The sequence below is a fragment of the Peromyscus leucopus genome, chromosome 4 (assembly GCF_004664715.2).
Source record: "Peromyscus leucopus breed LL Stock chromosome 4, UCI_PerLeu_2.1, whole genome shotgun sequence".
NCBI classification, from domain to species: domain Eukaryota; kingdom Metazoa; phylum Chordata; class Mammalia; order Rodentia; family Cricetidae; genus Peromyscus; species Peromyscus leucopus.
The window spans coordinates 148,233,559-148,260,280 of record NC_051066.1 but is presented as its reverse complement, the minus strand read 5'-3'; the positions used below and the strand labels follow the sequence as shown (position 1 = coordinate 148,260,280).

General features: G+C 48.5%; 3 protein-coding genes across 3 annotated transcripts; 1 reads left to right on the top strand and 2 right to left on the bottom strand.

Moving 5' to 3' along the window:
* Positions 1–81: 81 nt before the first annotated feature.
* Positions 82–2,337, top strand: Spata25 (spermatogenesis associated 25). Its single transcript, XM_028868473.2, has 2 exons — positions 82–1,319; positions 1,688–2,337. The coding sequence occupies exons 1-2, from the start codon at positions 1,265–1,267 to the stop codon at positions 2,308–2,310; spliced, it is 678 nt and encodes a 225-aa protein (XP_028724306.1). The 5' UTR covers positions 82–1,264; the 3' UTR covers positions 2,311–2,337.
* A 1,395-nt stretch (positions 2,338–3,732) lies between these two features.
* Positions 3,733–7,201, bottom strand: Zswim1 (zinc finger SWIM-type containing 1). Its single transcript, XM_028868467.2, has 2 exons — positions 6,680–7,201; positions 3,733–5,453 (listed from the first exon to the last, which is right to left on the bottom strand). The coding sequence occupies exon 2, from the start codon at positions 5,310–5,312 to the stop codon at positions 3,942–3,944; it is 1,371 nt and encodes a 456-aa protein (XP_028724300.1). The 5' UTR covers positions 5,313–5,453; positions 6,680–7,201; the 3' UTR covers positions 3,733–3,941.
* Positions 7,202–8,001: 800 nt separating this feature from the next.
* On the bottom strand, positions 8,002–26,625 carry Zswim3 (zinc finger SWIM-type containing 3). The gene is made up of 2 exons (XM_028868466.2): positions 26,271–26,625; positions 8,002–10,388 (listed from the first exon to the last, which is right to left on the bottom strand). The coding sequence occupies exons 1-2, from the start codon at positions 26,423–26,425 to the stop codon at positions 8,459–8,461; spliced, it is 2,085 nt and encodes a 694-aa protein (XP_028724299.1). The 5' UTR covers positions 26,426–26,625; the 3' UTR covers positions 8,002–8,458.
* Positions 26,626–26,722: the final 97 nt, after the last annotated feature.

Here is a 26,722-nt window from a genome sequence, read left to right as displayed (position 1 = left end):
GCTGTCTTGTTTTAGACTAGGTCTTACTGCAGCCTAGGCTGGCCGTAGACTTCTGAGATTAAAGGCGTGAGCCTCCATGCCTGACTTGACACTGTTTTTTTGTAAAGGAGTCTCTTCAGAGAGTCTAATACATGGTCAGAGTGGAGAGGCATTTCTCTCGATCAGAGGTTTCACCTTTGAAAGACTGTATGTATTGTTTTTGGAGTGTTTGAGACGGTCTTACTCTGTAGCACAGGCTGATCATGAACTGTGGCAGCCCTGCTATCTCAACCTGAGGGCACAGGCATGACCTCCTGGTTCTGGCTTCTGCCTTTTGCGGTACTAGGGATTGAGTTTAGTGCACTCATATACATAAATAAATAAATCTTGGGAAAAATCCAGGAGGGTCACCTGTAATCCAGTTTGCCTTCCAACTTGCCATAAATGGAGGATGATCTTGGATTTCTGATCCTCCTGCCTCTACCACCTGAATGCTGAGATCACAGGCATGTGCCCTATGCTCGGTTTATGTGGTAGTGAATGATTGGATACCTTGACTCATACTGTAAGGCACAGAGCACCAGGCTCATTTATTTGTATCTCTGGTTATTAGCTTCCTTAGGGACAATCTCATCTCACCTCACAACTCCTGGTGGGGTTGGAGGCAGTATCACCCCCACTTTGTAGATGAGGATATTGAGGAACAAAACTCTAGGTGAAGCCAGGTGTGGGGGCACACACCTACATTCCCAACACCTAGAAGGCTGAGGCAGGAAGATCAAGGGTTTGAGGCCAGTCACACAAAAGCAAAGACAGGTTGGCCATGGTGGTTCACGCCTTTAATCCCAGCAAGCTAACAGGAGATAGGCCCGAAACAGGAAGTAGATCACAGGGAGCTCAGGCCAGCCAGGGCCATGTAGCTTGATCCTGTCGCAAAAAAAAAAAAAAAAAAAAAAAAAGCAAAAAACTAGAATGTAGTTCTGAGGCAGGGCTCACTCCTAACATTTGCAAAGGCCTGGTTTCTATCCCTAGCACCAGAAAAAAGCAAAACAAGACCTGTCCAAGTTGATCTTGACCAAGATAGCACCAAGAGCCCAGAACATCCTGGTCCTGGCCAGGCGCCTGTTCAACGCTCCCATTGTGACCTATATGTTCTATAATGAACAGGTGAGTATTGTGAGGTAGGGTCCGGGGTAAAGGGACTATGAGGTGACATTGCAGAAAACTGGAGACAGGGCAGGAGGGATAGGGCTGTTCCCTCACACACAGGGACTTTGGGGCAGCCATGTCCTACTTCATGTCTCCACAAACTCATCTGGGGCTTCTGCCTTCTGGCCAAGGTGAGAGGGGGTCCTGGAACTGGAGGGCACCAGAGCTTCCCACGTGGAGTTGCTTCCTGGCTTTGGGGAGGAGGTTCTGCTGGATGCTTTGGGGCTGACCATGGAATCCATTTTCTTGGAAGAGAAGATTTCCAAAAGGCCTTGCCAATTACTAATTACCCACTTACTCACTTATTTAACAAACACTTTTCCATCACCTGCAGTATGGGGACTGGCTGGAGTTATAGAGATGAGTAATGCTTACATTCCCAACCTCTGACAGTCCTCTTGGGCTGCTTCTGACTGCCCCTGCTCCCAGGCCCTGCCCCTCAGGGCCTCTTCCTCCGAGAGACCAAGAATAACACTCCGTCTCATTCCTGTCTCTGCAGGTGGGGCCGCTGCTTCGGGTCCGTCCCTTGGCCTCTATAGTGCTGCAGAGCCAGTGGTGGCGGCGTCTGGTGGATTAGGTCCACTCGGCCAGAAAGCCGAGCAGGTGGTACCTGCTGCTGCCCAGGCCTGGGGCCCTACCTTGGCAGTGCCCGAAGCCAGGGGCTGCTCTGGGGGTGCTAGCTGGGAGACACCGCGGAGGAAGGAATACAACCGATACTGCCCCAAATTGCCCCCCATGAGGCAGCTGGAGACCTTGGGCTGGCCAGACCCCTGCTCCCGAAGCAGAGCTCCCTACCTGGGTGGCCCTAACAGGCCCAGGCCCCTGCTGCTGTGTGGGCTGTCACCAGGGGTTCTGACGATGTCCTCCGAGGCAGGTGGGAAGGAGGCTGGCTCCCAACCTGACATCTGCATCCTTACCTTAGCCATGATGATCGCTGGCATCCCCACAGTACCTGTTCCAGGCCTGCGGGAAGAGGACCTGATCCGGGCAGCTCAAGCTTTCATGATGGCCCATCCAGAGCCAGAGGGAGCTGTGGAGGGGATGCAGTGGGAGCAGGCACATGCCCACATGGCCTCTGGACAGATGCCTCTAGTGAGATCCAGGAGGGGCTCCTGCTTGTAGCCAGATGAAATAGCATGAGATACATAGGGTGGCTTCTCCGTATGGTTTTTGGGCAGATAAGGTTCGGGATGGCTATGGTAGGGATGGGAAGAGGGTGTGGGTAACTGAGCCATCCTGATAAATTGCACTGCTTTGTTAGGACCACTCCCAGAAAGCTCTTGATACCATTAAGAGATCTGACAAGGTTAAATCAAGTTACCTAGGTAGGAAGCTCTGTTTAGAGAGTATAGAGGCTTACTTTGTACTGAGGAACCTGAGAAATTGTTGTCTAAAGTTCTAGACAACATGGATTTTCCTCCTGCCTTGTGTCCCAGCTAGGACTGTAGGCAAATGATGGGTAACACATGGCTGAGCAAACGCTACGAATCCAGACAAATAGAAACTCATTCTTCTTTTATATGACCAACCCTGTGAGGATGCCCATTTTACAGATCAACTGAGGCATAGAGAGCTGCGTGCTGGGAGTCTCACAGCTAGTAAAAGCAGAACCAGGCCTAAAAACTATGGCAGGTCAAGGAAGAACAGAGACAACGCCGCCATGTACACCACCCCACCTGTTCTCTTCCCGCACTGCTCCCAAGGACCACGTATAAACCAGACAAGACAACCGTGGGGTACAACATTCACTTTACTGACCCCATGGTGGGGTGGGAAACACTGGGAAGCCTGGCCGGGCCAGCACAGCAGCCTCTTCCTCTGTGGGAAGGCTCCAGGGCTAGCATCGGGAGAATCATCTCATGACTGGGGCAGTAGTTACCACCACTGAACCTTCAACCTCATCACCCACCACCTCCCTCAAGGAATCCCTTGTTTTCAGTTATTTCTTGAGCTGTACCCCTTTCCCTTACGAAAAATTTGTCAAAACCTAAGCCAGAATGTATGACAGAGACCATATTCGACCAAAGCCCACAATATTTACTACTGAGCTCTTAACAGAAAACATTGTTTTATGGAACTTGACACATTCTAGATAGAAGGCTGGGGTAGGGCAAGAGACTTCTGAAGGAAGCATATCTGTGTGGGTAGTGGAGCAGATATGAATGAACATATGTACATGAACATTTCAGGGTGTCAACATAATCAGAAATTGGGCCTGTGACCCAGGCCTACCTATAATCCCACATACTCAGGAGGCTAGTTAGGAGGCTCACAAGTTTAAAGCCAGCCTGTCTATAGAATGAGTTCAAGACTAGATATAGATGGGCAACCTAGTGAGAGTATCTGAAAAAGAGGCAGTGGAGCCGGGCGGTGGTGGCGCACGCCTTTAATCCCAGCACTCGGGAGGCAGAGCCAGGCGGATCTCTGTGAGTTCGAGGCCAGCCTGGTGTACGGAGCGAGATCCAGGACAGGCACCAAAACTACACAGAGAAACCCTGTCTCCAAAAACCAAAACCAAAACAAACAAAAAAAAAGAGGCAGTGGTCAGCACGAGAGAGAGAGAGAGAGAGAGAGAGAGAGAGAGAGAGAGAGAGAGAGAGAGGGGATCAGGAGTTCGAGGCCCAGTCTCAGCTATGTGGTGAGTTGAGAGGCTGTCTCAGAATAAGAGATAAAAAAGGAGGCAGTGGCAGAATGTCTACCTGACGTATGGACTGCTCTGGGTTCAGTTCCCAGTCCTGGGTCTGTATGGGTGGTCAGAGCTGTACCTGCTCGTAAGGGCCGATCCAGCTGTCGGCCAGCTCCCTAAGGGTGCTATAGCGGCGCTCGAACTCCTCCTTGCTACAGTGCTGCAGGAGCTGACCTACCTCCTCAGTGAGGAGGGTCACGGCCAGGTGCTTATCCAGGGCGGCACTCCACTTGCTCCCCAGGATGCTGTCGAGACTGGTGGCGCAGCCCGAGGCCCACTGAGCCTGAAGCATGTCAGGCTGGAGGACCTGGTGGCGGGCGCTGAGCATGGCCAGGATGTGGCGGCAGGGCAGGTGGAAGGCTTGGTTAAAGTAGCAGCTGCAGCTGGCCGGGGACTGGGGCTGGACATTGTGCGTATCCTCCAGAATCTGTATGTTCACTTTTTCTGAGCCGGAGCCAATGAGGTGCATGGATTTCTGGACCACAGCAAGCTCACCTAGGCAGAGTTGGGCAGCCGGCCCCGTGCAGATGGCATTGAGGGAGTGCTGGATACGGGCTTCCACCAACTGCTCTGTGCTGGGGTTTTCAAGGCTGGCACCTGGAGGGGTGTGAGCGTTCTCGGGAGTCACAGCCAGGCTGAAGCTTGCTTTGTCAGAAGGGTTCTGCTGCATGTATCGGAACACGGATGCCATGCCTTGTTTCTCAAATGGCGTGGTGCCAAAAAACTGACTGAGGATGTGGGCTGTGACCTCCAGGCTCTGGAAGTATCGGTTGCTCTGGGCTCGGCTTCTCCAGCGGTGGGCCAGCCAGATGCGGTCATTGAGCAACCAGTGTGAGTGGAGCTCAGGCAGTCTGCTGGAGGGGATGCAGTTGCTCAGGAGTGTGTACAGCTTCCGCAGGTTGCCAGCTGTGGCCGAGCACATGGTGCTCTGCAGGGAGGACAGGAGGACACTTTGTACAGGCTGCTCTAGGGACAGCTGATAGAATTTACCCTGGAGGAACTTACAGATGTGGAAGGCTGAGAGCAAGACCTCAGCCGCGGGGAACTCCATGGTCAGGGTGGGCAGCAGGAGGAAGTGGGGATCCACCAGGATGGTACAGACTCTTTCCCATGCTGGGTTAAACTTTTTGAACACCTGGAGCATCTGGGCCAGGCCTCTGGCATCTTCATTGGTAGGGATAGCAAAATACACTGCTCGGGCAAGAGGACCCTCAAGCTGTACCCGGGGTCCGTCTACCAGGAAGGTGTATAACACCTTGCCTCTTGGGTTATAGGTCCGGTGGATAAATAAGACCTCGGGGAAATGAGCAAAGAGATCTTGCATGAAACAGCTTTGGTAGTTGAAGGCATCTAGCTGAGGGTTCTTGCCAACCTCGTGCAGAACCGTAGAAGGGCTTGAGTCCTCAATAAGAAGTCCATTCAGCATGGTGAGGGCCATGGAGGAGCCGGGAGGTATCTAAAGCCCACGCTAGGATGCTTCCTCTGCAGGATTGCCGTCAGGAAAGCATTACGTTTCTCAAGTGCCACATAATTGGATGCCTGAAGCTAGACTGTAGTTTTAGATTTTTTTCCAATGGGCCTATGGAAAGGAAGAGACACTTAAAAAAGTAAGGACCTGGCTCTTCACTTATTTATCCAGACAATAATTCAATATCAATTTTTATCAAATACATGGCCCTGTATTTTCTAGGGGCAGATATACAACAAGTACATAAGGATACATTGGATAATGGTTATAGAAAAATGAGAAACAGGTCAGAGAGTATGTTGGGGAAGGCAGGACACATTAGTTAAAGTGGCAAGGTCTCTCTAGGGAAGATTACCCTGGATATGAGATGGAAATAACAAGCCAGCCATGGAAACATATGGTTCCCAGGGACTTAATAGGCATGGAGCCAGTGTAGTGGTACGTACTTGTGATCCAAGCTACCACAAAGGCTGAGGCAGAAGGAGCAGGCAAAGTCAGCCTGGACCAGTTTAAAACCAGTACAGACAATTTAGGGAGAACCTGTCCCAAAACACAAAACCCCTAACAACAACACAGACACACACACTCATACATACCAAAACCCAAACCCAAACCAACTGACTGGGGAGTTGGGTGTGGTAACACACACACCTGAAATTCCAGCACTTGGGAGGTGGAGGCAGCTGGGTCAACTCAAGGTCATCTTGGATGATATGTGATCCTGTCTCAGGAATAAAGACTCGGGGCTGGAGGATATAGCTCATTGGCAGTACAGGGGATTGAAAACATATGGCCTTTATTCTTTTTCTACACAAGGGCACTGCTGTGTGGACCTGGCTTGCCCCAGGTCCTAAGAGCTGGGATTCAGGCATGTGTCATTACATACAATTCTTTTTAAAAATGACCTTCTGAAAGTTTGTATAGTCTTTATGTTCACAAATTCTTGTAATTCTTAAAAACTCTTTTTGTCCTGATATATACCAGAAAAAAAGCAATCACTCAAAATTTGCTGTGAAATACTGGGCAAGCCAGTGGCCCTCTCTGAAAACCGAATTCCTTTCACTATAAACCAGGGCTAACAGTTGTGTTTAGCTTTTCCTGTTTCTACATATATCCCGATTGACTGCAAGGCCTTATGCAAATGTTTCCTGTTTGGCTCCATTTACTGTCCCCATTTCGCAGATGAGAGTCTCAGGTTCAAAGACAGATGAGAGACAGAGGTTCAAAGACGTAGGTTCAAAGACAACTGGAAGCCGAGTCTTTGGCTCCAGATCCTGATAGCATCCTATAGGGTCCAAAAAAGTGGACCAGGAAGGGAAGGCGGCCTCTGACCTCACCTGAGTCCGGGTGTGGGACGCGGAAGCTGAGGTTCGCGTTCGAGCCCAGCGGAGCCGAAATCTACCTCCCACTGGTGGGAACTGTATGCCCTAAGCGCTGCACCCGGGGTCCACGCCTCTCCTGCTGAGACCGCTCACCCACCGGCAGACAGCAGACGCGGCAGCCATTTCTCCCACTGGGCCCGCCTCCGACTGACTGACGCCCCGGCTTACCAATCACCACGCCAGCTTCTCAAAGACTCAGGCCAAAGGACTAAAGAGCACGCCGTCCAACTTGGGAGCTACGGACCAATCCTGGACTGGCAGCTCCTGGGCGGGCGCTGTTGCCAGGGTTACGGGGGCTCGGCCGGAGGTAGCCAATGAGAGCCTGTGGAAGGATGTTCGCTCCGGGAACCGGCGGCCCTAGGGCGGAACCTCCCTTTGGTCTAAGGAGGTTGGAAAAAACCGCACCTTTCAAAGGTCAAAACGGAAAATAAAAAGCCCTGTTTTATAAGGGAACCTTTTGGTTTGTTGGGTACGGAGCTGTCGAGCTCCGAGGAGACAGATGGATGGGAGAAGGTGCAAAGGTCGTACTCCGTTCTCCGCCTTGTGGAGAAACTGAGGTCTGTAATTCCAGCTCTTTAAGGATTGAGTTTGAAGCTAGCCTAGGAAACCTAGTAAGACCAAGTCTTAAAAAGCTGGGTGTGGCCGGGCGGTGGTGGCGCACGCCTTTAATCCCAGCACTCGGGAGGCAGAGCCAGGCGGATCTCTGTGAGTTCGAGGCCAGCCTGGGCTAGCAAGTGAGTCCCAGGAAAGGCTAAAAACTACACAGAGAGACCCTGTCTCGAAAAATCAAAAAAAAAAAAAAAAAAAAAAAAAAAAAAAAAAAAAAGCTGGGTGTGGTAGTACACGCCTTTAACACACACACACACACACACACACACCCCACCCCCCCACCCCCGAGTGCTCGCGCTCAGGAAGCAGAAGCCAGCCTGGACTACGAATCAAGTTCCAGGCTAGGCCTCTCTCAAAAATAAAATAATTTAAGTCAGGAATTTGCCAACAGCGTCCCAGAAGTGGCTCGAAGTAAAATCTAGGATTTGGGTCTCCTCCCTCCCGGTCTTCTGGTCCCTTTCCTGAATAGAATGAACAAGGCACCCTAACACCAATGTTGCAGCCTTAGCGGGTAGGAAGAGGGCCAAGTGGTACTACATTGCTAACTCAGAAACACCAGGTCCCACTTGGCACCACACCCCATCAAGTAATGCTCAAGTTTCCTCGAGAATGAGGACGTTTGAAGCCAGCCTGGGCTACATGAGACCCTGCCTCAAAAAACACAAAAGTGAAACAAAAACAAAGTCACTTTATTAATGTGAATAAAAATACATCACAGGTATTTTCTGAAGAGCAGCGACAGTCAAGGGCCACCCTCCTCCCCTCCGTCTCAGAAAACAGAAAACAAAGCTCACTTTGTTTTATCCTATCCTGGGCAAGGGTTCATCTCTGTAGGGTCAAAGCAATTTGACCTCTGGGGCTGGGGAGGAAGGGGCATGACCTTTCAGTGTGGAATAACTTTGGCTTTGAACGATGAATGAGCTGTCTACAGCATGTCAAAGGCAGGCCCGAAAAGGGGCAGGTCAAAGGACTGTCACAGAGGCGTCCCCATCCCTCCGCTTTAAGATCTTCTTAGCCCTTTCCTGGGAAGACACTTGATTAAAATACTGACCTACAGTGTGACCCGCCCACTTTGAACCCTCCAACTTCCAAGGTTTTGAGACGCAGTGCACTAGTACAAACACTTCAGTCCTGAACCATGGCTTCAGCAAGAGGAAGGCTGTCCCCTTCCTCCAGCTTTCCCCAGAGGAAAGGGAGGCACCCCACATCTTTGAAGTCCACCGGCTGCTGACTGGACTCGGGTAGCTGGCAGGGGTCAGCCCAGATGTCCACAATCTTGCGCAGGGTGGAACAGCGCTCCTCCAGCTCTGGGCCCTCAGTCTGCATCAGCAGGTTTGCCAGCTCCCGGCTTAGGTCCTGAATCCTGTGGTTCTGACCTTGCGCTTCCGGCTGGTCTGTGTTCGGGATTATGCCGCGGTCCTGAAGCTCCCCATTGGGCCCCAGGAGGTGCTGGTACTTCTTCTGCCACCGGCAGCCCACCATGGCTTCCCCTACCGGCTGCTGGCTGGTATGTAACAAGGCCAGAATGTGCCTGCAGGGCAGGTGGTAGCACTGCTGGAAGGAACAGCTGCAGCTGCAGCCGTCCTTGCTCACCTGGTGCGAGTCTTCCAGCAGCTTAACCGCCACGGAGGAGCCGGCCACGTCCACCAGGTGGGTGGAGTTCTGGACCACCTCCCACTCATTGTGGCACAGCTTGTAGGCTAGTTCAGAGCCACTTTGGTGCAAAATGTCCAGCATGCCACCTTTGCAGGGTTGTTCCTGGGGCTGTAGTGGTTGAGACTGCTGTGAATCTGGCTTGGCCTCTTCCACAGGGAGCCTGGGGACATTCCCTGCACAAATTCTAAAAGGCTTCTTGGGCCTCGGGGGCGTGCTTGGGAGCTGAGTTCTTTTTAACTTGGGAGAGTTGGTGGGCAAGCTCTTCAGACCTTTGGTATTAAAGAAGTCTATGTAATCCACAAAGTGAAGGATGCAGTCCAGGAGGGACCGCTGCTCCCGAAAGAGGCTTGACACCTTGCTGGTGACTATGTCCAAGCTGTCCATGTAGGTGTTACATGCATGCAGGCCCTTCCTCACATGCATGTACCAGAGGAGTTCACAGGAGAACCAATGGGCCTGGAGGAACATGAAGAGTTCCTCATCCAGCAGGGCTTGCGACATCTGACAGAGTTTTTTCAGGCTTGCATCAGAAGAGACAAAGACGGCCTCCCGCAGGGCTTCCTTCATGAGCCTTTTAAAGGATGCATTTGCAGAGCTTTGATGTAACTTCTTCTCGAGGAGCCGAGTTGTGTGATAGATAGAAAGGAGAATGCGGGCAGCGGGGAAGATCTCCTGAAGAATAGCTCGGTAAGGGAATGAAGGGTCCACAAAGACCACCTTGACCTTGGGCCAGTCAGAGTTGAATTCTGTAAAGATATTAAGCATCTTGGCCACAGAGGGGTCTGTCTCAGCCTTGAGCACAGCAAAATGTACCACTCGACTCTCTCGCTCCTTGTTTTCCACCAAGAAAGCATACAGAATATGGCCCTGGCTATTCTCCACCCGGTGCAGCAAGAGATTCTCTGGGAATCGGGTGAACAAGTCACTCATCTTGCTGCTCTGGAAGCTGAGCCGGTCCAGATCTTGACTGGTACCCACGCTGAAGGAAGCCATTGACCCCTCATCCACTGTAAGGAAGTTTTTCATCACTTTTGCTATCTTGGCCAGATCAGAGGGACTGATGGCCTCCTGCTTTGGGATTGCGGGCAGGTGCGTCTGATCTAGGCAGAGAGATGGCGGTTCTACTGGGAGCGTCTCTGCTGCATCAAGGTCTTTCTTGATGCTGAGCGGCAACGGCTGGAGTTTATGCAGACACACTGCCTTCTGCAGTTTGCTAGTAGGGGCTCCCCCAGCAGTGTTAGAGTCAACATGTATATGCTGGGTATTCAGTTCGCTGATAAACAGTCTATCTAGGCTCTCGTTGTACTGCAGGAGCAAGTATGCTGGGCACCTGTCCACCTTCCGTGTTCTCTTCCTGTTTGACTGCGTCCGAATACAGACAAATTTCACCTGCACATATCTAGGGAAGGTAGAGGTGACAATGAGAAAGGTGTTGGCTGCCCCTCTCTTACAAGATAAGACCTGGTAGCCATTTATACTGACCAATGTTTTCCAGAGACCACAAGGTAGCGTGGAATGTAAGGAAGAAAAATTTACAGTAACTCCCTAGCCCCAACGTTTCCAGCTCCCTTCCTCAGGACTATCTCATCACAACACCCCTCCGTTTCCTCCATACAGTTCTAAGGCCAGCTTATTTGTTTGTGGTTTTTAGTTTGGGGACAGGCATGGAACTCATGATATATAGTCCAGGCTGGCCTTGAACTTGCTGCAACCTTCCTGGTGAAGCGTTACAGAGGTGAGCTATTTACTGTACTAGGCCTAAAGGCCCCACTGTTTTCATTCTGCCTGCAGCCATTTGTGGCTGCCAACAACCCAGTCTGAGGTGGGACGGAAGGAGAAGCTGACACAGCGACAGAGTGCCTGGCTAGTTCCTCCTCCTTGAAACAACCCCAGGCCTATGATGCTAGCCTGGAAGGCTATGGCAGAAAGGCTGGAAGCTCCAGGGCAGATGGGGCTATGTGGCAAGGCCTTGTCTTAAAAACAAAACAAAAAAACCCAAAAGTCCTCCTCATTCATCTGGGACACGACTGCCTGACTCTCCTGACAGCAGCTTTCTGAGGACCGGTGCTGTCCACTGAGCTCTTCAGAGTGCCCCGGAAGAGCATGTGCTGGGCCTGTCTGTAGAAGAGAACATTTCTGGTTGTTCCTGTAAAGAGAAATGTTCACACCCTGAGTTGCTTATGTTTTGGTCTATGATGGAGAGTCTGAACTATCTAAGAAAGTCCCCACCCCTGGAGCCTTAGCACTTTAGGTGGAAATGGATTATTCCAAGGGGATGGTTATCAAATTATTTGCTCTTTCTTTCTTATTTCTATTCAACTCTTGAGTTCAAGGCCCAATCAAATCTTCTCTTCTCTTCTCAGCCTTTATGGATGACCCCAAGCTACAGTAATTAATCCTGAATCTGCTTATAGACCTGTAGGTATCAATACAACTAGAGGAGAGAGTGGAACACTGGAGGCCAAGTTGAGTTGAGTCCTTTGCATCCTGGCTGTCACTGGGAAGCTGCTTGACCTTGGGCAAGTCGCTTCACCTCTGTGGATACAGTATGCCCATTATAAAATGAGACAACCTCATTAGAGTTATCATAAGACTCAATGAACCACAGATAAAACATTTAGCCCAGAGCCTGCCTTGGCCTTTTGTTTATGTTAGAGCTAAAGTAGGCTGCTTTTACAGTTCCCATGCAGGAGAACATTTAGTGGGAATGTCTCCAAGTGCCAGGACTAAATCATTCCTCAGAGTATTCCTAGCTCCAAACACAATGCTGCTCCTTCAGCAGATGCTTATTAGTGGTACCATAGGTGAATGAATCATGGACCACCAGTGGGTGGGATGGGTCACACCCCTGCCTGCTCTGGGAGTGGCCCAGCTGAAAAACCAAGGGAGAGGGGCAAAGCTCAGCCTCTGGTATGACAGGCACAGCCTGGGAGCTCCACCTCACTTTTCCAAACACTCCTATCCAGCTGGTCCAGTTTGCCCACCCTGTGGGGCAAGTTGAGGAAAACAGGACATGTCAGTCTTATGATAACAGGGTGGAGGGGCCTGGGGCCAAGAATGTCTGCATCTGTTGTGAGCACAGTGCAGGGGTGGCGCCATCTCTAGTTTTGGGTGGGAAGGGCTTGGAGCAGTCCAGTAGAATGGCAAGGCCAGCAAGTGAGCACCACTGAGTCGTGGTTTCCACCGTTCTCCACCCGGTTTGTGTCTTGGAATGACAAACCGCAGCCCACAGCTTCCTCTGTTCACTATGAACTGCCTTCTGGCAGTTCTTATGGCTTTGTTTTGTTTTTAAGATTTATTTATTATGTATACAGTGTTCTGCCTGCATGTGTGCCTGCAGGCCAGAAGAGGGCACCAGATCTCATTATGGATGGTTGGGAGCCACCATGTGGTTGCTGGGAGTTGAACTCAGGACCTCTGGAAGGGCAGCCAGTGCTCCTAACTGCTGAGCCATTTCTCCAGCCCCATGCTGCTTATGTTTGTGCCTTTCTTTGAATGACCCTCCTACACTTCATCCCAACATGTATTCATCATTTGGGATACATGCAGCCACCATCTTTTCTAGAAAGCTGGCTCTACCCTTCTGCTAGCTCATTGTCTCAGCCCACCTCTAGTCATCAGATGATATTGACTTGCCATGTATTCAGTGATGGTTTCGGGGAGCCATGGCCAACCACAAAGCTCTTTTCACTACTCTTGGCTCTATTAGCATCTGCAGCCAGCCAGGGTGGAGTCCTGGGCTTCTGTTAATTCTTCCTTCTTATCCAGTTTCCCTCCTTGCCTTGCTTCCATTTTTTGGGGGAGTGGTGTTGTGGGAACAGGGTCTCACTTCATGGCCATCTTCCTGCCTTAGCTTACCAAGTGCTGGGAGTTCAGGTACCGCCCTGCCCAGCATCTTTCTCCCTCCCTTCCTCTTCTGTTATGCTAGGGTTCAAACCCACGGCCGTGACCAGCCAGGCAGGTATTCTGCTACCTGACTCCAGCCTGTATCTACTCTGTGAACAAGTCTTTGCAACGTTTTCCTACCTCCACTCCATGCACTGGAGATTATGTGCCAGGCAGCACTGAGGTCCTAATGTCTCACTTTACACTAGCAAGAATTCTAGTGTCGGGCTGGAGAGATGGCTCAGAGATTAAGAGCACTGGCTGCTCTTCCAGAGGTCCTGAGTTCAATTCCCCACATGGTGGTTCACAAAAATCTAAAAATGAGATCTGGTGCCCTCTTCTGGCCTGCAGGCAGACATGCAGGCAGAACACCGTATACATAATAAATAAATCTTAAAAAAAATTCTAGTGTCATCTCCATTTTACAGAGGGAGACAGGCTGAAGGATAAGAATCTAGGATTCACTCTTCCAGCTAACACTAGCGCATCTGAGGTTTCAGCCAAGTTTGCGTGTCTATAGTCTAACTACTTAACCCATATTCTTTAAAAAATATTCCTGTCTCTGAGTTCCCTTTTTATCTTCCTCATTTGACCCTTACCACACTGGTTAGGTTCAACCATCTTCTTACAGACAGATCTCTAAACAGGGCGAGATGGCTGAACAAGTAAAGGTGTCCAGAGACCTGAGTTTGATCCCACCAGAAGGTGGAGAGAACAGACCTCACAAAGTCGTCCTTTGATCTATACACACACGCGCGCCCCACCCTCCCCACCACACTAGCAGAACACCAGTACCTAAAACTCAGTTAAGCTGGGCTGTGGAAGCTCATGGCTGTAATCCCAGCCCTTGGGAAAGTGAGGTAGAAAGGCCGACATGTTGGACGCTAGCCTTACCCCGGCTGTGTGACACCCTTGGTTTAATTCCCAGTACAGCCCCAAACAAGAAGCAAAACAAACTGTGCTCGTACTGAATATACAAACACTTCCCTTGTCATCAATCACCAAACAATACACTGTAATGACTATTTACATGGTATTCAGTATTGTAAGTAATCTAGAAATGAAAGTAGGAAGGGTACGGGGTATATGTAGGTATGATGCCATGTTATAGAAGAGGCTTGAGCATCCTGGGATTTTGATGTCTCGGGGGGCATCCTGGAATCCACCCCCTGACACTGAGGGACAACCACAGATGTAACTAACCCCCAACTGTCCCTTATCAGCTCTCCATCCTGCTGCCCTCCTGACAAACAGAGCCAGTTTTACCCAGGCTGCCATCCCTCCCCAGCACAACTCCATGCTTGGAGTAGCTGGTGCTCCCTAAGCCAATTAAGGTAATCTTGTGAGAACTGGGCATGGACACTTGCCCAATGATGGAGAAAGAGCCATGCTAGGAAATCTGCAAGAAACCAAGGAAGTGTTGGGACATCACGTCTGTATTTGTGTCACATGGGGAGCTGTCCCGAATACAACAAGCTCGAGCACATAGAATGGAAAGACCCAAGAAGCGTGGCCAGTGACACGACCACATTTGGAGGCTCACTCTGAGCTACGGACTAGCAACTCATAAACCATTTTCAGTTAGACTTGTTAGTTAATTGAGGACAAAAGGATCCAATAAACTGGGTGAAGTAGCACGTGACTATTTCCAGCACTCAGGAGAGTGAAGCAGGAGGATTGTCAGGGCCAGTTTGGGCTATGTAGTACATAAAACAAAGAAACAATCCAACCCCACCCCCACCCACCGCTGCCACCCCGACACACAAAACCAAACCAAACAAACAAATAAACAAACCCCCAAAAAACTACTGCAGACATTTCATATAAATTAATAGAAAAAAAAAAAAGGATCTGAATGGCAATTTACCTTAAAAACTGAGGCTACAGCTGGGCGGTGGTGGCACACGCCTTTAATCCCAGCACTCGGGAGGCAGAGGCAGGCGGATCTCTGTGAGTTCCAGGCCAGCCTGGTCTACAGAGCGAGATCCAGGACAGGCATTAAAACTACACAGAGAAACCCTGTCTCAAAAAACCAAAAAAAGGAAAAAAAGAAAGCACACACACATAAGTGTACAAACACACATAAAAAAGTACATACACACACAAGTACACAAACATATAAACAAGTATACACACACAAAAGTGAAGATTACAAGGCAGTGATACAGGCCTGTAATTGAAACACTCTGTAACGTGAAGCAGGAGAGCTGGAGTTGGAGGCCTGTGGGCAAGATCCTGTCTCTCTCAGACAAACAGACGAGTTGGGTGTTTTGCACAAATTTGTAATCTCAGCACTCAGCAGGCAGAGGCAGGAAGATCCTTGAAATTCAAGGTCAGTGGGTGACCACAGCTAGCCGGGGTTATGGAATGAGAACTACCTCAAAAGAACAGGAGCAGGCAAGAGACAGTGTACTAGTGGGTTGTTGTCGACTTGTCTACATCTGGGGAGAGGGCAACTTTTGTTTATTTTATTTTATTTTTGAGACAGAGTCTCTCTGTGTAGCCCTGATGATTCTGGAACTTGATATAGAGACCAGGCTGGCCTCAAACTCACAGAAAGAGCCATGCTAGGAAATCTGCAAGAAACCAAGAAGTGTTGGGACATCACGTCTGTATTTGTGTCACATGGGGAGCTGTCCCGGCAAGGAAGAGAGGATCTTAAGTGAGAAAATACCTCCACAAGATTAGCCTGTAGGCAAGCCTGGGGTACATTTTCTTGATTACTGTGAACAGTGCCACCCCTGGGCAGGTATAAGATCCTGTATGGTATAAGAAAGCAGGCTGAGTAAGCCAGGATGAGCAAGCCAATAAGCAGCATCCTCCATGGCCTCTGTATCAGCGCCTGCATCCAAGTTCCTGCCTTGAGTTCCTGTCTGACTTTAGACTGTGGTGTGGAACTGTAAGTGAAATAACACCCCCCCCCCCCAAGCAGTTTTTGGTCATGGTGTCTTATCATAGCAATAGAAACTAGGGGTGAAGAGTGCTTGTTGCTTAGTTATGGGGGCTGGAGTGCAGATCCCAGTACTGATGTGTTGCAGACTCCAGTTCAGAGGGATCCAAGGCAGACTTTTGGCTACGGCACACACATAGGCATGGGGAACCTATACAACACATGCTCACACATACAAATATTAAAAACCCAAACCCTCAAACTGAGAAGGCCAGGCAAATAGCATGACAGGCTCCAGATAACTCAATTAAGAACTAGGCCTCAGATCCTGCCTCTTGAAACTGAACAGTTTCTGAGGAAGCCATGATGAAAGGGCAATCAATCACTAATATCTCCAACAGCAAGGACAAGAGCAACTGCATGTACTAGGCCTGAGTCAGCCCCTACAGTGTCTCAAGGCAATAACCAAGAGGACAAAGCCTGGGACTTGTCCAGACTTGCCCCAAACTATAGCCTTAGCCACCTGCTCCTAGCCCTAACCAATCAGGAACATACTAATATGATTGCCACTTGCGCAAGCCAATCCTAGACAGAAAGACCTCACTGCCTTTAGACTTCCTTTAGCTGTGTATAAAAGAGCCTACGAGCTTCTCTAGAGGCCATCGTTTTTGTGTCAGATGTGTGGCCAGTGTGCTGGAACTTTTACTCTGAGATAATAATGATTGCATACATGGATGGTGGTCCTTTGTGAGATTCTCCAGGACCCTAACAGACACAAAAACCAAAACCAACTTCATTTTCTTGTTCCTGGTGCAACTTCCCCAAAGTCTATGATGTTTCTCAATTAATGCTTTGTTTTACAAAACTATTTCTGGCCTTTATCAAGCTTCTTAGGCTCGAATCCTGCTATACAAACCTCTGCTCTTCAAGGTCCTAGCGCCCTGTCTTCCCGTAGGCTCCAGTCTCCACTTGGCACCTCAGGAGGCTGGTGGCTTACCTCATTACTTTTAGAGATTTCACCAGTCCATCAGCTTTTGAGAGCTGTGCGTGCAGTTTCAGTTTGCATGGTTTTATCTGCATTGTGTTAATTCGATGTTTAAAATTTATTCATCAGCTAGGTAGTCAATGATGTCAAGGATACTGCAGGACCGAGCAGGAAAGAATAGTTAACCAGAGACAAATTTTGTAAGTGATTAATTTACTGGCAAGATTTTTGTTTTGTTTTGTTTTTGAGACAGGGTCTTACTGTATAGCTCTGGCTGGCCTCGAGCTCACAGAGATCTGCTGTCTCTGCCTGCCGAGTGCTGGGATCAAAGGTGGGCCTCACCATGCCTGGCTTACTGGCAAGATTTTTGCGTCATGACTTTTGCTTGTGACACAGCATTGTCACCCTGATAACAATGGTCTAGTTCAAAGGTGTGTGTTAAGGATTCAGTGAGATAATGTCTGTGACGCTCCTAGCCGAGAACTTGGATATGGAATGTTGGACAAAATGTGTGAAATGGTAGTTACTGAACTGAGCACCAATGGAGAGAGCCATCAGAGTAGATCAAGGACTCTGAAGAATATGAACACTCAAAAAGAGAGGCTGGGAGAGCTCAGTCTGTCAAGTTGATTAAAAAAAAATAATCACAGACTTTCTCAACTCTGTCATTTGATAGGGTGTTAAGGAAAAATAAAAGATGGTGCGTACCTTTAACCCCAGCACTTGGAAGGCAGAGGCAGGCGGATCTCTGAGTTTGGGGCCAGCCTGGTCTACAGAGCAAGTTCCCAGGACAGCCAAGGATACACAGAGAAACCCTGTCTCAAAAAAAAAATCAGAACAAACAGACAAACAGAAAGGAAGGAAGGAAGAAAGGAAAGAAGGAAGGAAGGAAAGAAGGAAGGAAGGAAGGAAGGAAGGAAGGAAGAAAAAGACAAAAACCAAATTTTTTTTTTTTTTTTTTTTTTTTTTTTTTTTTTGTTTTTCGAGACAGGGTTTCTCTGTGTAGCTTTGCACATTTCCTGGAACTCACTTGGTAGCCCAGGCTAGCCTGGAACTCAGAGATCCATCCGCCTGGCTCTGCCTCTCAAGTGCTGGGATTAAAGGCGTGTGCCACCACCGCCCCGCCAAAATTTTGATATATTTGTGATAACTGTGAAATTTGTATTTGGTCTTTGTCTTGCTTCCTGGCATACACATGCCCTGAACTGCTTTGACCTTTCAGAATAAGCAGCATCTTTATGTAGGCCAATGAACCGCCTGAAGGATGGAGGCTACTCACTGGAAACATCAGGGCAGAATTTGTTACATGCCAAGGTGTTCTGAAACTCACTGTCAACAAAACCCAGCTCTCCGGCACTGCATGGTGGCAGGTGCTTGTACTCCTAGCCCTGAGCAGGCAGAGTGAAGAAGAGCGCCCCTCAGATTCAAGTTCAGCTTATTGTACACATGGAGCTCCAGGCCAGCTCCAAACCCTATTTCAAAAGCAAAACCAATCCAAACCCGACAAAGACAAAACAGCCTTACTTCCTGTAAAAAGAATGTTAATAAATGATAACCAGTCAGGGAAAAGTTCAAAGTGTTTTCTCCTCTACAAACTGCCTCTATGACCTGCAAGGAGTTCTTACAAAGTTGGGCTCGAAGAAGTCTTTACTTACTTACTTACTTACTTACTTACTTACTTACTTATTTATTTATTTATTTATTTATTGGTTTTTCGAGACAGGGTTTCTCTGTGTAGTTTTGCGCCTTTTCCTGGAACTCACTTTGTAGACCAGGCTGGCCTCGAACTCACAGAGATCCGCCTGGCTCTGCCTCCCGAGTGCTGGGATTAAAGGCGTGCGCCACCACTGCCCGGTTTGTTTGTTTTTTTGAGATAGGGGTTTTCTGTGTAGCCCTGGTTGGCCTGGAGGTCGCTATGTAGACAAGGCTGGCCTTGAACTCACAGAGATCTGCCCATCTTCCTAGCGCTTGAGTTAAAGGTGTGTGCCATCACACCTCCATTCTTAAATTCTTGGTCACAATAAGCCCTTTAAGAATTTTCTAGCTGGAGAGTAAGATGGTTTCAGGGTATAACAAACTACCTGAGTTTGATCCCTGGGACCAACATGGTGGAAGGAGAAAAACATATCCGAAAGTTGTCTCCTGACCTCCACATAAATAGAATTTAAAAAAAAAATTAAAAGAATTTTCTAATTATACACACACACACACACACACACACACACACACACACACTTGAAACATAATCTCAGTATGTGGCCTAGCCTAGGTTGGACTCCAATGTATAACAATCCTCTTTCTTTGGCCTCTTGGGTGCTGGGATTAAAGGTATGTGTCACCATGTCAGGTTTTGATTTTATATTTTATGTTTCTAGTTAATGTATAAAATAGTGGGTGGTGCCATTTTCATGCATATGTATGTATGTATGTATCACACTGATTTTATTCCTATATGCATTTACTGGTGTTTCCGAGGCTGTAGCCCAGGCCAGCCTGGAACGTGCAGTAGTTTCCTGTGTTAACCTCGCAAGTGCTGGACTTAGGTGTCCGCACTGCACTGGTTTAGGCAGGGGTAGAGACTGAACGCAGAGCTTTGTGCATGCTAAGCAAGCACCCTGTCACCCGAGCCACATTCCCAGGTTGCCTCCTGCCCGTTCATAAATAAAGGTCTCCATCTCATTTTTGTTTTCTGCAGTGCTGAGTAATCAGGTACGTGTTCTAGACCCACAGCTCATAAACAATAGTCGCCGTTTCCCTTCTTTCTGTTGTGACGGCATTAAAACCCAGAACCTTGCACACGGAAGGCACAAGCTCTACCACTGAGCATCCTCCCTGCCTTCCCACGTCTCCCTCCCTCCCCACTTTTTGAGATAGGATCTTACTGTGTAGCCCAGGCTGTCTTTTAACTCATTATATTGCTGAGGCTGGCCTCAGACTCAACGGCAGTATTCTCACCCGAGCCTCCCAAGTGCTGGGATACAGGCCTGGACCAACAGTCCTGGCTGGAGTCTATCCTCCCTACCCCTTTCTACGGTCCACTACAGTTACAGCTTCAGCAAACAGTTACTGATTCAGATGCTACAGGTATTTTCTTATTTCTTTTTTCTTCCCAGAGTTGAGTATCAAACCCAGGGCTGTGCATGTTAGGTAGGCACTCTACCTCTCAGCTATATCCCCAGCCCACCTTTTTTTTTTTTTTTTTGTAATATTTACATTTAAGACTAGAGAGATGGCTCAGTAGTTAAGAGCACTTGCTGCTCTTCCAGAGGACTCAGGTTCAATTCTCAGCACCCACATGGAAGTTCAAAGTTGTAACTAGTTTCAGGAGAATCTAATACACTCTTATAGTCTTCATGGGCACTGCCTGCATGTGGTGCACAGAAATACACCCAGGCAAACACTCATACAACATACAAAATTAAAAAAAAAAAATTATTTTTGAGAGAGGGTTTCTGTGTAACCTTGGCTGTCCTGAAACTTGCTCTTTACACCAGGCTGGCCTTGAACTCAGAGACCTGCACGCCTCTGCCTCCGGGATCACCTGGCCTCAATTTTTTTTTTTAATGCTCACTTTTAGTTTTAGTTATGTGTCTGTCTCTGTATATGTACATGCATCTAAGTGCAGTGGCCCAGCGTCCCTCGGAGGGCATCAGATGCCCCCAGAGTTGGAGATACAAGCAGTTGCGAGCTGTCTGACAAGGGCGCTGAAAACCCAATTTGAGCACTCTTCCAAGAGCAGCACCTGCTCTGAGCTGTGGCGGCACCTCTCCAGCCCCACCTCTCCAGCCCCACCTCCTCATTATATAAAGGCTAAGACTTAGCCATGGAGGTCAAGGGCAAAGGCTAGCTGATTCCAGAGTTCTCAACCTTTAACCCATATGTCAGCTTTTCTTGATCCTGAATTGCTAACTTCCTGGGTGTATACCTGCCACTGCTATCCATATAACATCTACACGACTATTTTCAAATAGAAATTTTATTGTTTTGGTTTTTCAAGACAGGGTTTCTCCATGTAGTTTTGGTGCCTGTCCTGGATCTCGCTCTGTAGACCAGGCTGGCCTCGAACTCACAGAGAACTGCCTGGCTCTGCCTCTCGAGTGCTGGGATTAAAGGTGTGAGCCAGAGACGCCTGGCTTCAAATAGAAAATTTATTTATTTTATGTGTATGAGTGTTTTGTTTGCACATATGTCTGTACACCATAGGCATGTAGTGCCTATGCAGAAAAGGGAATCAGATGCCCTAGAACTGGAGTTACAGGCAGTTGTGAGCCACCATGTGGGGGTGGAAATTGAACCTAGATCCTCTTGAAGAGTAGCCAGTGCTCTTAGCCACCGAGCCATTTTCCAGCCCCCAAATATTTTCTTTAAATCAGCTTGCTGCCTTTACTCCACTTAGTAAGGAAGTTCATGTGAATATACTTGTATAAGTTATTTATTATTAAAATCATCTCTCCGTTAAGGGTATATACTTGGCTGTGAAAACACCTGTTAAATTATTTCCTAAAAACATTTTCTACTACCCGCCCTCCAATTCCTCCAACACAAACAGTGGGTTCTACACAGAGCCGGTTTGCCATACACGATCCAAAACATTCCATAGTGCCTGGTGTGGTGGCGCACGCCTTTAATCCCAGCACTCAGGAGGCAGAGGCAGGTGGATCTCAATAAGTTCGAGGCCAACCTGATCTACATAGCAAGTTCCAGGTCTCTCTACATAGAGAGACCTTGCCTCAAAAACGAAGAACATTCAACGTCCAGTGGAGCCAGGCACGGTGTGGGAAGAGGCAGGAGGATCTGCTTCCAAACAAACAAGCAGAGAGACAGACAAACTGTTCTACCCAGACAAGGTGGACTCACACTTGTAATCTCAGTCCTTGGAAGCAGGTAAAGAATCACCGCTCGTTCAAGGCCAGGCTGGCATAAGGGTGAGAGCCTGCCTCAAAAACCAAACAAAACCCCACCCATTTGTCTCTGCTGAGGGTGAAGGTCAGTGGTGCTCCTGAATTCTTAGTCCAATACCATCCTCAGGGGCACAGCCTACAGTGCACTCATCTTTGTGCCCTGCACGAATGCCTGGCCAGGGGTAAATACAAGTGTGTTGATGGAATGAGAAGTGACATTAGATAGTCTCTACAGCCAGTAGTTAAAACATCACAAGGTGGTGCAAGTGAGGTCCAGCTTAACACTCACTTTCTGAACTCTGTGCAACTCCTACCCTTCTCCCTGCTCCCACCTTTCTATCACTTGCTTTGTGTGCACAAGTCTCAGACACCCCCTGGCTCACACCCACTTTAGGAGGAGAGTGCTTTGGCGTGCTATATTCCTCTTCCGGGTCATCATCACTGCAGCCCTCACAGCTGCCCTCCCTTTGACATCTTCTGAAGCATGTCCAGTTCAGGCAATCAGGTCTTCAAAGAGCAGAGCAGACTGGGAGGCAGGGACAGGAGGGTGTGTACACATGTGCACACACATGAATGTGCATGTGTTTGGAGGCCAGGGGTCAACACTGGGTATCTTCCTCTATTGCTCCTCGACATACCCTGACTGGTCTGCAGCAACTTAAGTTTTGTTTTGTTTTTTTTTTCCGAAACAGGGTTTCTCTGCGTAGCTTTGCGCCTTTCCTGGAGCTCACTTGGTAGCCCAGGCTGGCCTCGAACTCACAGAGATCTGCCTGGCTCTGCCTCCCGAGTGCTGGGATTAAAGGCGTGCGCCACCACTGCCCGGCTAGTCTGCAGCAACTTAATATGTAAACTGGCTGCCTCAATTTTACAGAGATCTGCTTGCCTCTGTCTCTGGAGTGCTGAGATTAAAGGTGTGGGCCACTATGCCCCACCTTTCTACCTTCTTTTTTTCCCCAAGATGGGGTTTCTCTGTGTAACAATCCTGGCTGTCCTGGATCTTGCTCCGTAGACCAGGCTGGCCTCGAACTCACAGAGATCCGCCTGCCTCTGCCTCTGGAGTGCACCACCACCTCTTGGCATCTACCTTATTTTCTGAGATAGGGTCTCTCACTGATTCAGCTCACAGATTTAGCTAGGTTAGCTAGCCAGAGAGCCCTGGGCTTACAGGAGCACACAGCAGTGCCCAGCCTCTACACAGAACTGGGCATCTGAACTCGGTTCCCTATATTTGTGTGGCAGACATTTTACTGACGGAACCACTTCCCTAGCCCCTATTTACGTTTTAAACCACAAAACTTGGGGCTGGAGAAATGGCTCAGCAATTAAGAACACTTGCTGCTCTTCCAGAGGACCTGACATCAGTCCCCAGTATACACATCAGGTAGTTCTCAGCTGACTGTAACTACAACTCCAGAGGATCCAATGTCTCTACACACACACAAATATAAATAAAAATGAGTCTTTAAAATTTTAAGATTAAGAGCCGAGGCAGAGGCAGGTGAGTTCAAGGCCAGCCTGGTCTACAGAGTAAGTTCCAGGACAGCCAGGGCTGTTATACAGAGAAACCCAGTTTTGAAAAAACCAAACCAAACCAAAAATTTAAGATTAAAATAAACCCCTAATGTTGTTTTTAACTAAGGCTCTATCATTCTATCCTATCAATAAAGATTTGGGAGCCAGATGCTGGGGTGAAAACCTGCTAGCTCAGAGAGGCCGAGAAAGCAGCTGCTTCCTCTCCCAGCATCATCCTAAAGAGTGTTCTCCTTCGCCATCTGAAATAAAACACCTCCAACCGGATGTCCCCCTTCTACTTCCTGTGCCTCTCTCTCCACCCTCCTGACTTCCTCTTACTCTTTATGGTTTTTTTCCTGTCAATTGGTTGTGTGCTCCGCCTCTTGACCTATGGTTGATTTTACTTAATCCTGTTGACAATATTCAAGCAGAAAGCTCTTGGATTAAAGGTGTATGCTAGGGCTGAGCCACACCACAACCAGAAACCAGTTTTCCCAGTAAATAATGCAATCTCGGGGGTTCACGGTGTGATCAAATATCCCGCAACACCCTAAACTCATAAATTTTTTTGGAGCAGCAAGCAGAAAACTAAATTCCCGCAGCACCCATTTCCCTAAATCATGATTGACACTTGATAAGTCGTTTACACAAGAATTATTAAGGCCTGCTATGCTGGACAGCACAGCATCTGCCATGCTGGATGACCTGCCTGCAGGGGGGCTAGGCAGGGTACCACCACACAGCATGGAGTCCAGGTATCTCAGTCAAGAATGCTCTTGCTGACAGATTGCAACTGGCCTCACCTTCTGCCAAGCCGGCAGCCCACAGTTTCTCAACATCCTTCTTTTTTACAATCTGTGTTCACTCCCATTGGCACTTCTCATCAAACTCCTCCGTAGGAATTAACCACGGATCTCCTATTCTTGGCCTCGATTAATTCACAGGCCCAGGCAAAAACACTCATTTCAGTGAGAAGCCTTGCCTGATTTTCCAGCATCTGTTACTTAATCCTCCTGCCTCATCCTCTTGAGTGCTGGGATTACAGGCAAGAGCTACCACACCCACCTTTTTATTTATTTTTATTTTATGTGCATTGGTATTTTGCCTGCATGCAGTCTGTGTGAGGGTGTCAGGTGCCCTGATACTAGAGTTACAGACAATTGTGAGCTGCCATGTGGTACTGGGAATTGAACTCAGAACCTCTGGAAGAGCAGTCAGTGCTCTTAACTGATGAGCCATCTCTCCAGCCCCTAAAGATCTTTTTGAAGGCAATTACCACATAGAGTCATGGTTTCCAGATCCCACAATATGCAGCTGTTCAAGTATCTCATACAACATAGGACAGTGTTTGCATGTAGTCTCCTATATACTTTATATCATCTCTAGATTATAATATCTAACACGATGTAAATCCTATGTAAATAGTTTTATTGCATTGGGTAGGGAACAATGACAAGGCAAAAAGTCCCAGTCAGACGTGGTGGTTCATGTCTGTAATCCCAGCACTTGGGAATCTAAGACAGGAGAATTGCCATGAGTTTGAGGTTACCCAGGCTATACAGAAAGGGCTTGTGTCCAAAACCAAACCAAAACAAAAAAGTATATTTGTTTGGTAGACTTTTATTTTCTTTTTATTTATTTTTGATTTTTTGAGATAGGTTCTTATTATGTAGTCCTTGGCTGCCCTGAATTCACTACTTAGACCAGAAGACTGGCCCTGTACTCACAGGCAGAGGCCTGCCTCTGCCTCCCAAGTGCTGGGACCTAAAGGCATTCACCACCACACCACATGCATTTATTTAATATGTATGTGTGTGTGCGTGTTTGCCTGAGTGTGTATGTGTGCATCATGTGCATTCAGGAGCCCTTGAAGGCCAGAAGAGGGCACTGGAGCCCCTAGAACTGGAGTTAAAGGTGCTGGTAATCTGCCCTGTGGGCACTGGGGACAGAACCTGAGTCCTCCTCTGCAAGAGCAGTAAGTCCTCTTAACCACTGAGCCCCGTTTGTTTATTTTAGTATTTTGATCCTTACTAGTTGCCTAGTCCAAGTCCATCTCATCTTTAACTCCTTAGTGGCACTTACTCATCTTTACGTGTATCCAGGAATGGCCCTGGACTTCAGGAGAGCCAGAACACAGTCCGGCTCATTGGCCTGGGAAGTGCTGTCCAAATAGCTCAATCCTGATCTCTGATTCCAGTGTTCTTTGACTCGGAGTTGGTCCCTATGTTGTAATTAATACTTGAATTGACTGTCAAATTGATTGGATTTCTCGACAGAATTCTGGCCTTCATTGTCACAAGAGTCATTAGCTAAGTTGACTAGTTGGGTCCTGCTTCTCATTTTGTCCTGTATTTTAAAAAAACTGATTTATTTGCCTCAAATTCAGGATCCTCCTGCCTCAGCCTCTCAAGCACTGGGATTATATATACCTTATCATTCTTTTTCTAAGTAAAACTAAAAGCTACATTTATAGTGTTTCACTTGAGCCCCCAAACCATTTGAGCTTTCAACAGCATTTAGTTCATAAAGCCAAATGAGTTTAAGAACAACTACCCATAGATTCTGGCACACACCCCTGCAGGGCAAAGCAGGTGTAAAAGGGAGAGACGGCCCTGGTCGGAAAGGTGTTTGGAAACAGTTGTATCGGGAGCTCAAGAGTCACTTGCAAAATGAATCAACGGAAGAGCGAACCAACCAACGGATGAGCACATTACTGCTTTGTAAAGAAGGGACTAATGGAGGAAATTACCGAGGCGTTTGGATCCATTCCTCAACAAGCTCTGAGCTTGAGATAGATGCTCTCAATAAGCAAGCGGACAAATAAAACAAACAAACAACAACCAAAAAAAAAAAAAAAAAAACAAAAAAACCCAACAACAAAAAATGCAGTTACTGCGAATTCCAGAAAACCTTGTGAATGAAGGAGTGGGGAGCAAATGCACCTGGTGGCACAGGGCCACGCCGGTGAGGTTTCCCTCGCTTTTCAGCAGGCATGCCGCACATGTCCTGCCGAGTGGCCCTAGGTAGCGTGGCCCCAGGCAGCGTGGCCCCATGCACGCCCTCCTCCTCCAGGAAGCCCTCCTCCCCACCCTCCTGCCCCGCCCTTACAGGATATCCTCGCGGAAGGAGGTGCCGTGGTTGAGGTTGTGGAAGCGGACGGAGATGCAGTCCCTGACAATGAAGGAGCACCTGGTCTCCTTTTTGTAGGCGCTGAAACACTCCTTGAAGTCCTCGTAGGTCTTAAAGCAGCTGCCTAGCTCCATGGCCGGGGACTGGCCCTCACCAAAGCCCAGAATCACGCCAGGGGTCACAGGTCACTGGGCACCGGCTGGCATGGGCCCAGCTGGGGGCCCGACTGGGTGGCCTATAGGGAGCTCCGGAGGAGCCGGAGAAGACACCGGCAACAGCAACCTGGGGGCGACTCTGCTCTGTGTCAGAAGGGAAATGACACTCATCCCTTATTATTCAGCCCCAAGGCTCCGCCCCCTCGCTGATTTACCCAATCACAGGCAGAACTTCCAAAGTGGCACAAATATTCTCCAATCGTAAAGTAGATGCAG

Coding starts and splice junctions, on each gene's coding strand:
- Spata25 (XM_028868473.2), top strand. CDS start 1,265: ATGTCCTACTTCATGTCTCCACAAACTCATCTGGGGCTTCTGCCTTCT. Junction 1,320..1,687: donor GCTTCTGCCTTCTGGCCAAG/GTGAGAGGGGGT, acceptor CTGTCTCTGCAG/GTGGGGCCGCTGCTTCGGGT.
- Zswim3 (XM_028868466.2), bottom strand. CDS start 26,425: ATGGAGCTAGGCAGCTGCTTTAAGACCTACGAGGACTTCAAGGAGTGT. Junction 10,389..26,270: donor TCCTTCCGCGAGGATATCCT/GTAAGGGCGGGG, acceptor TACCTTCCCTAG/ATATGTGCAGGTGAAATTTG.
- Zswim1 (XM_028868467.2), bottom strand. CDS start 5,312: ATGGCCCTCACCATGCTGAATGGACTTCTTATTGAGGACTCAAGCCCT.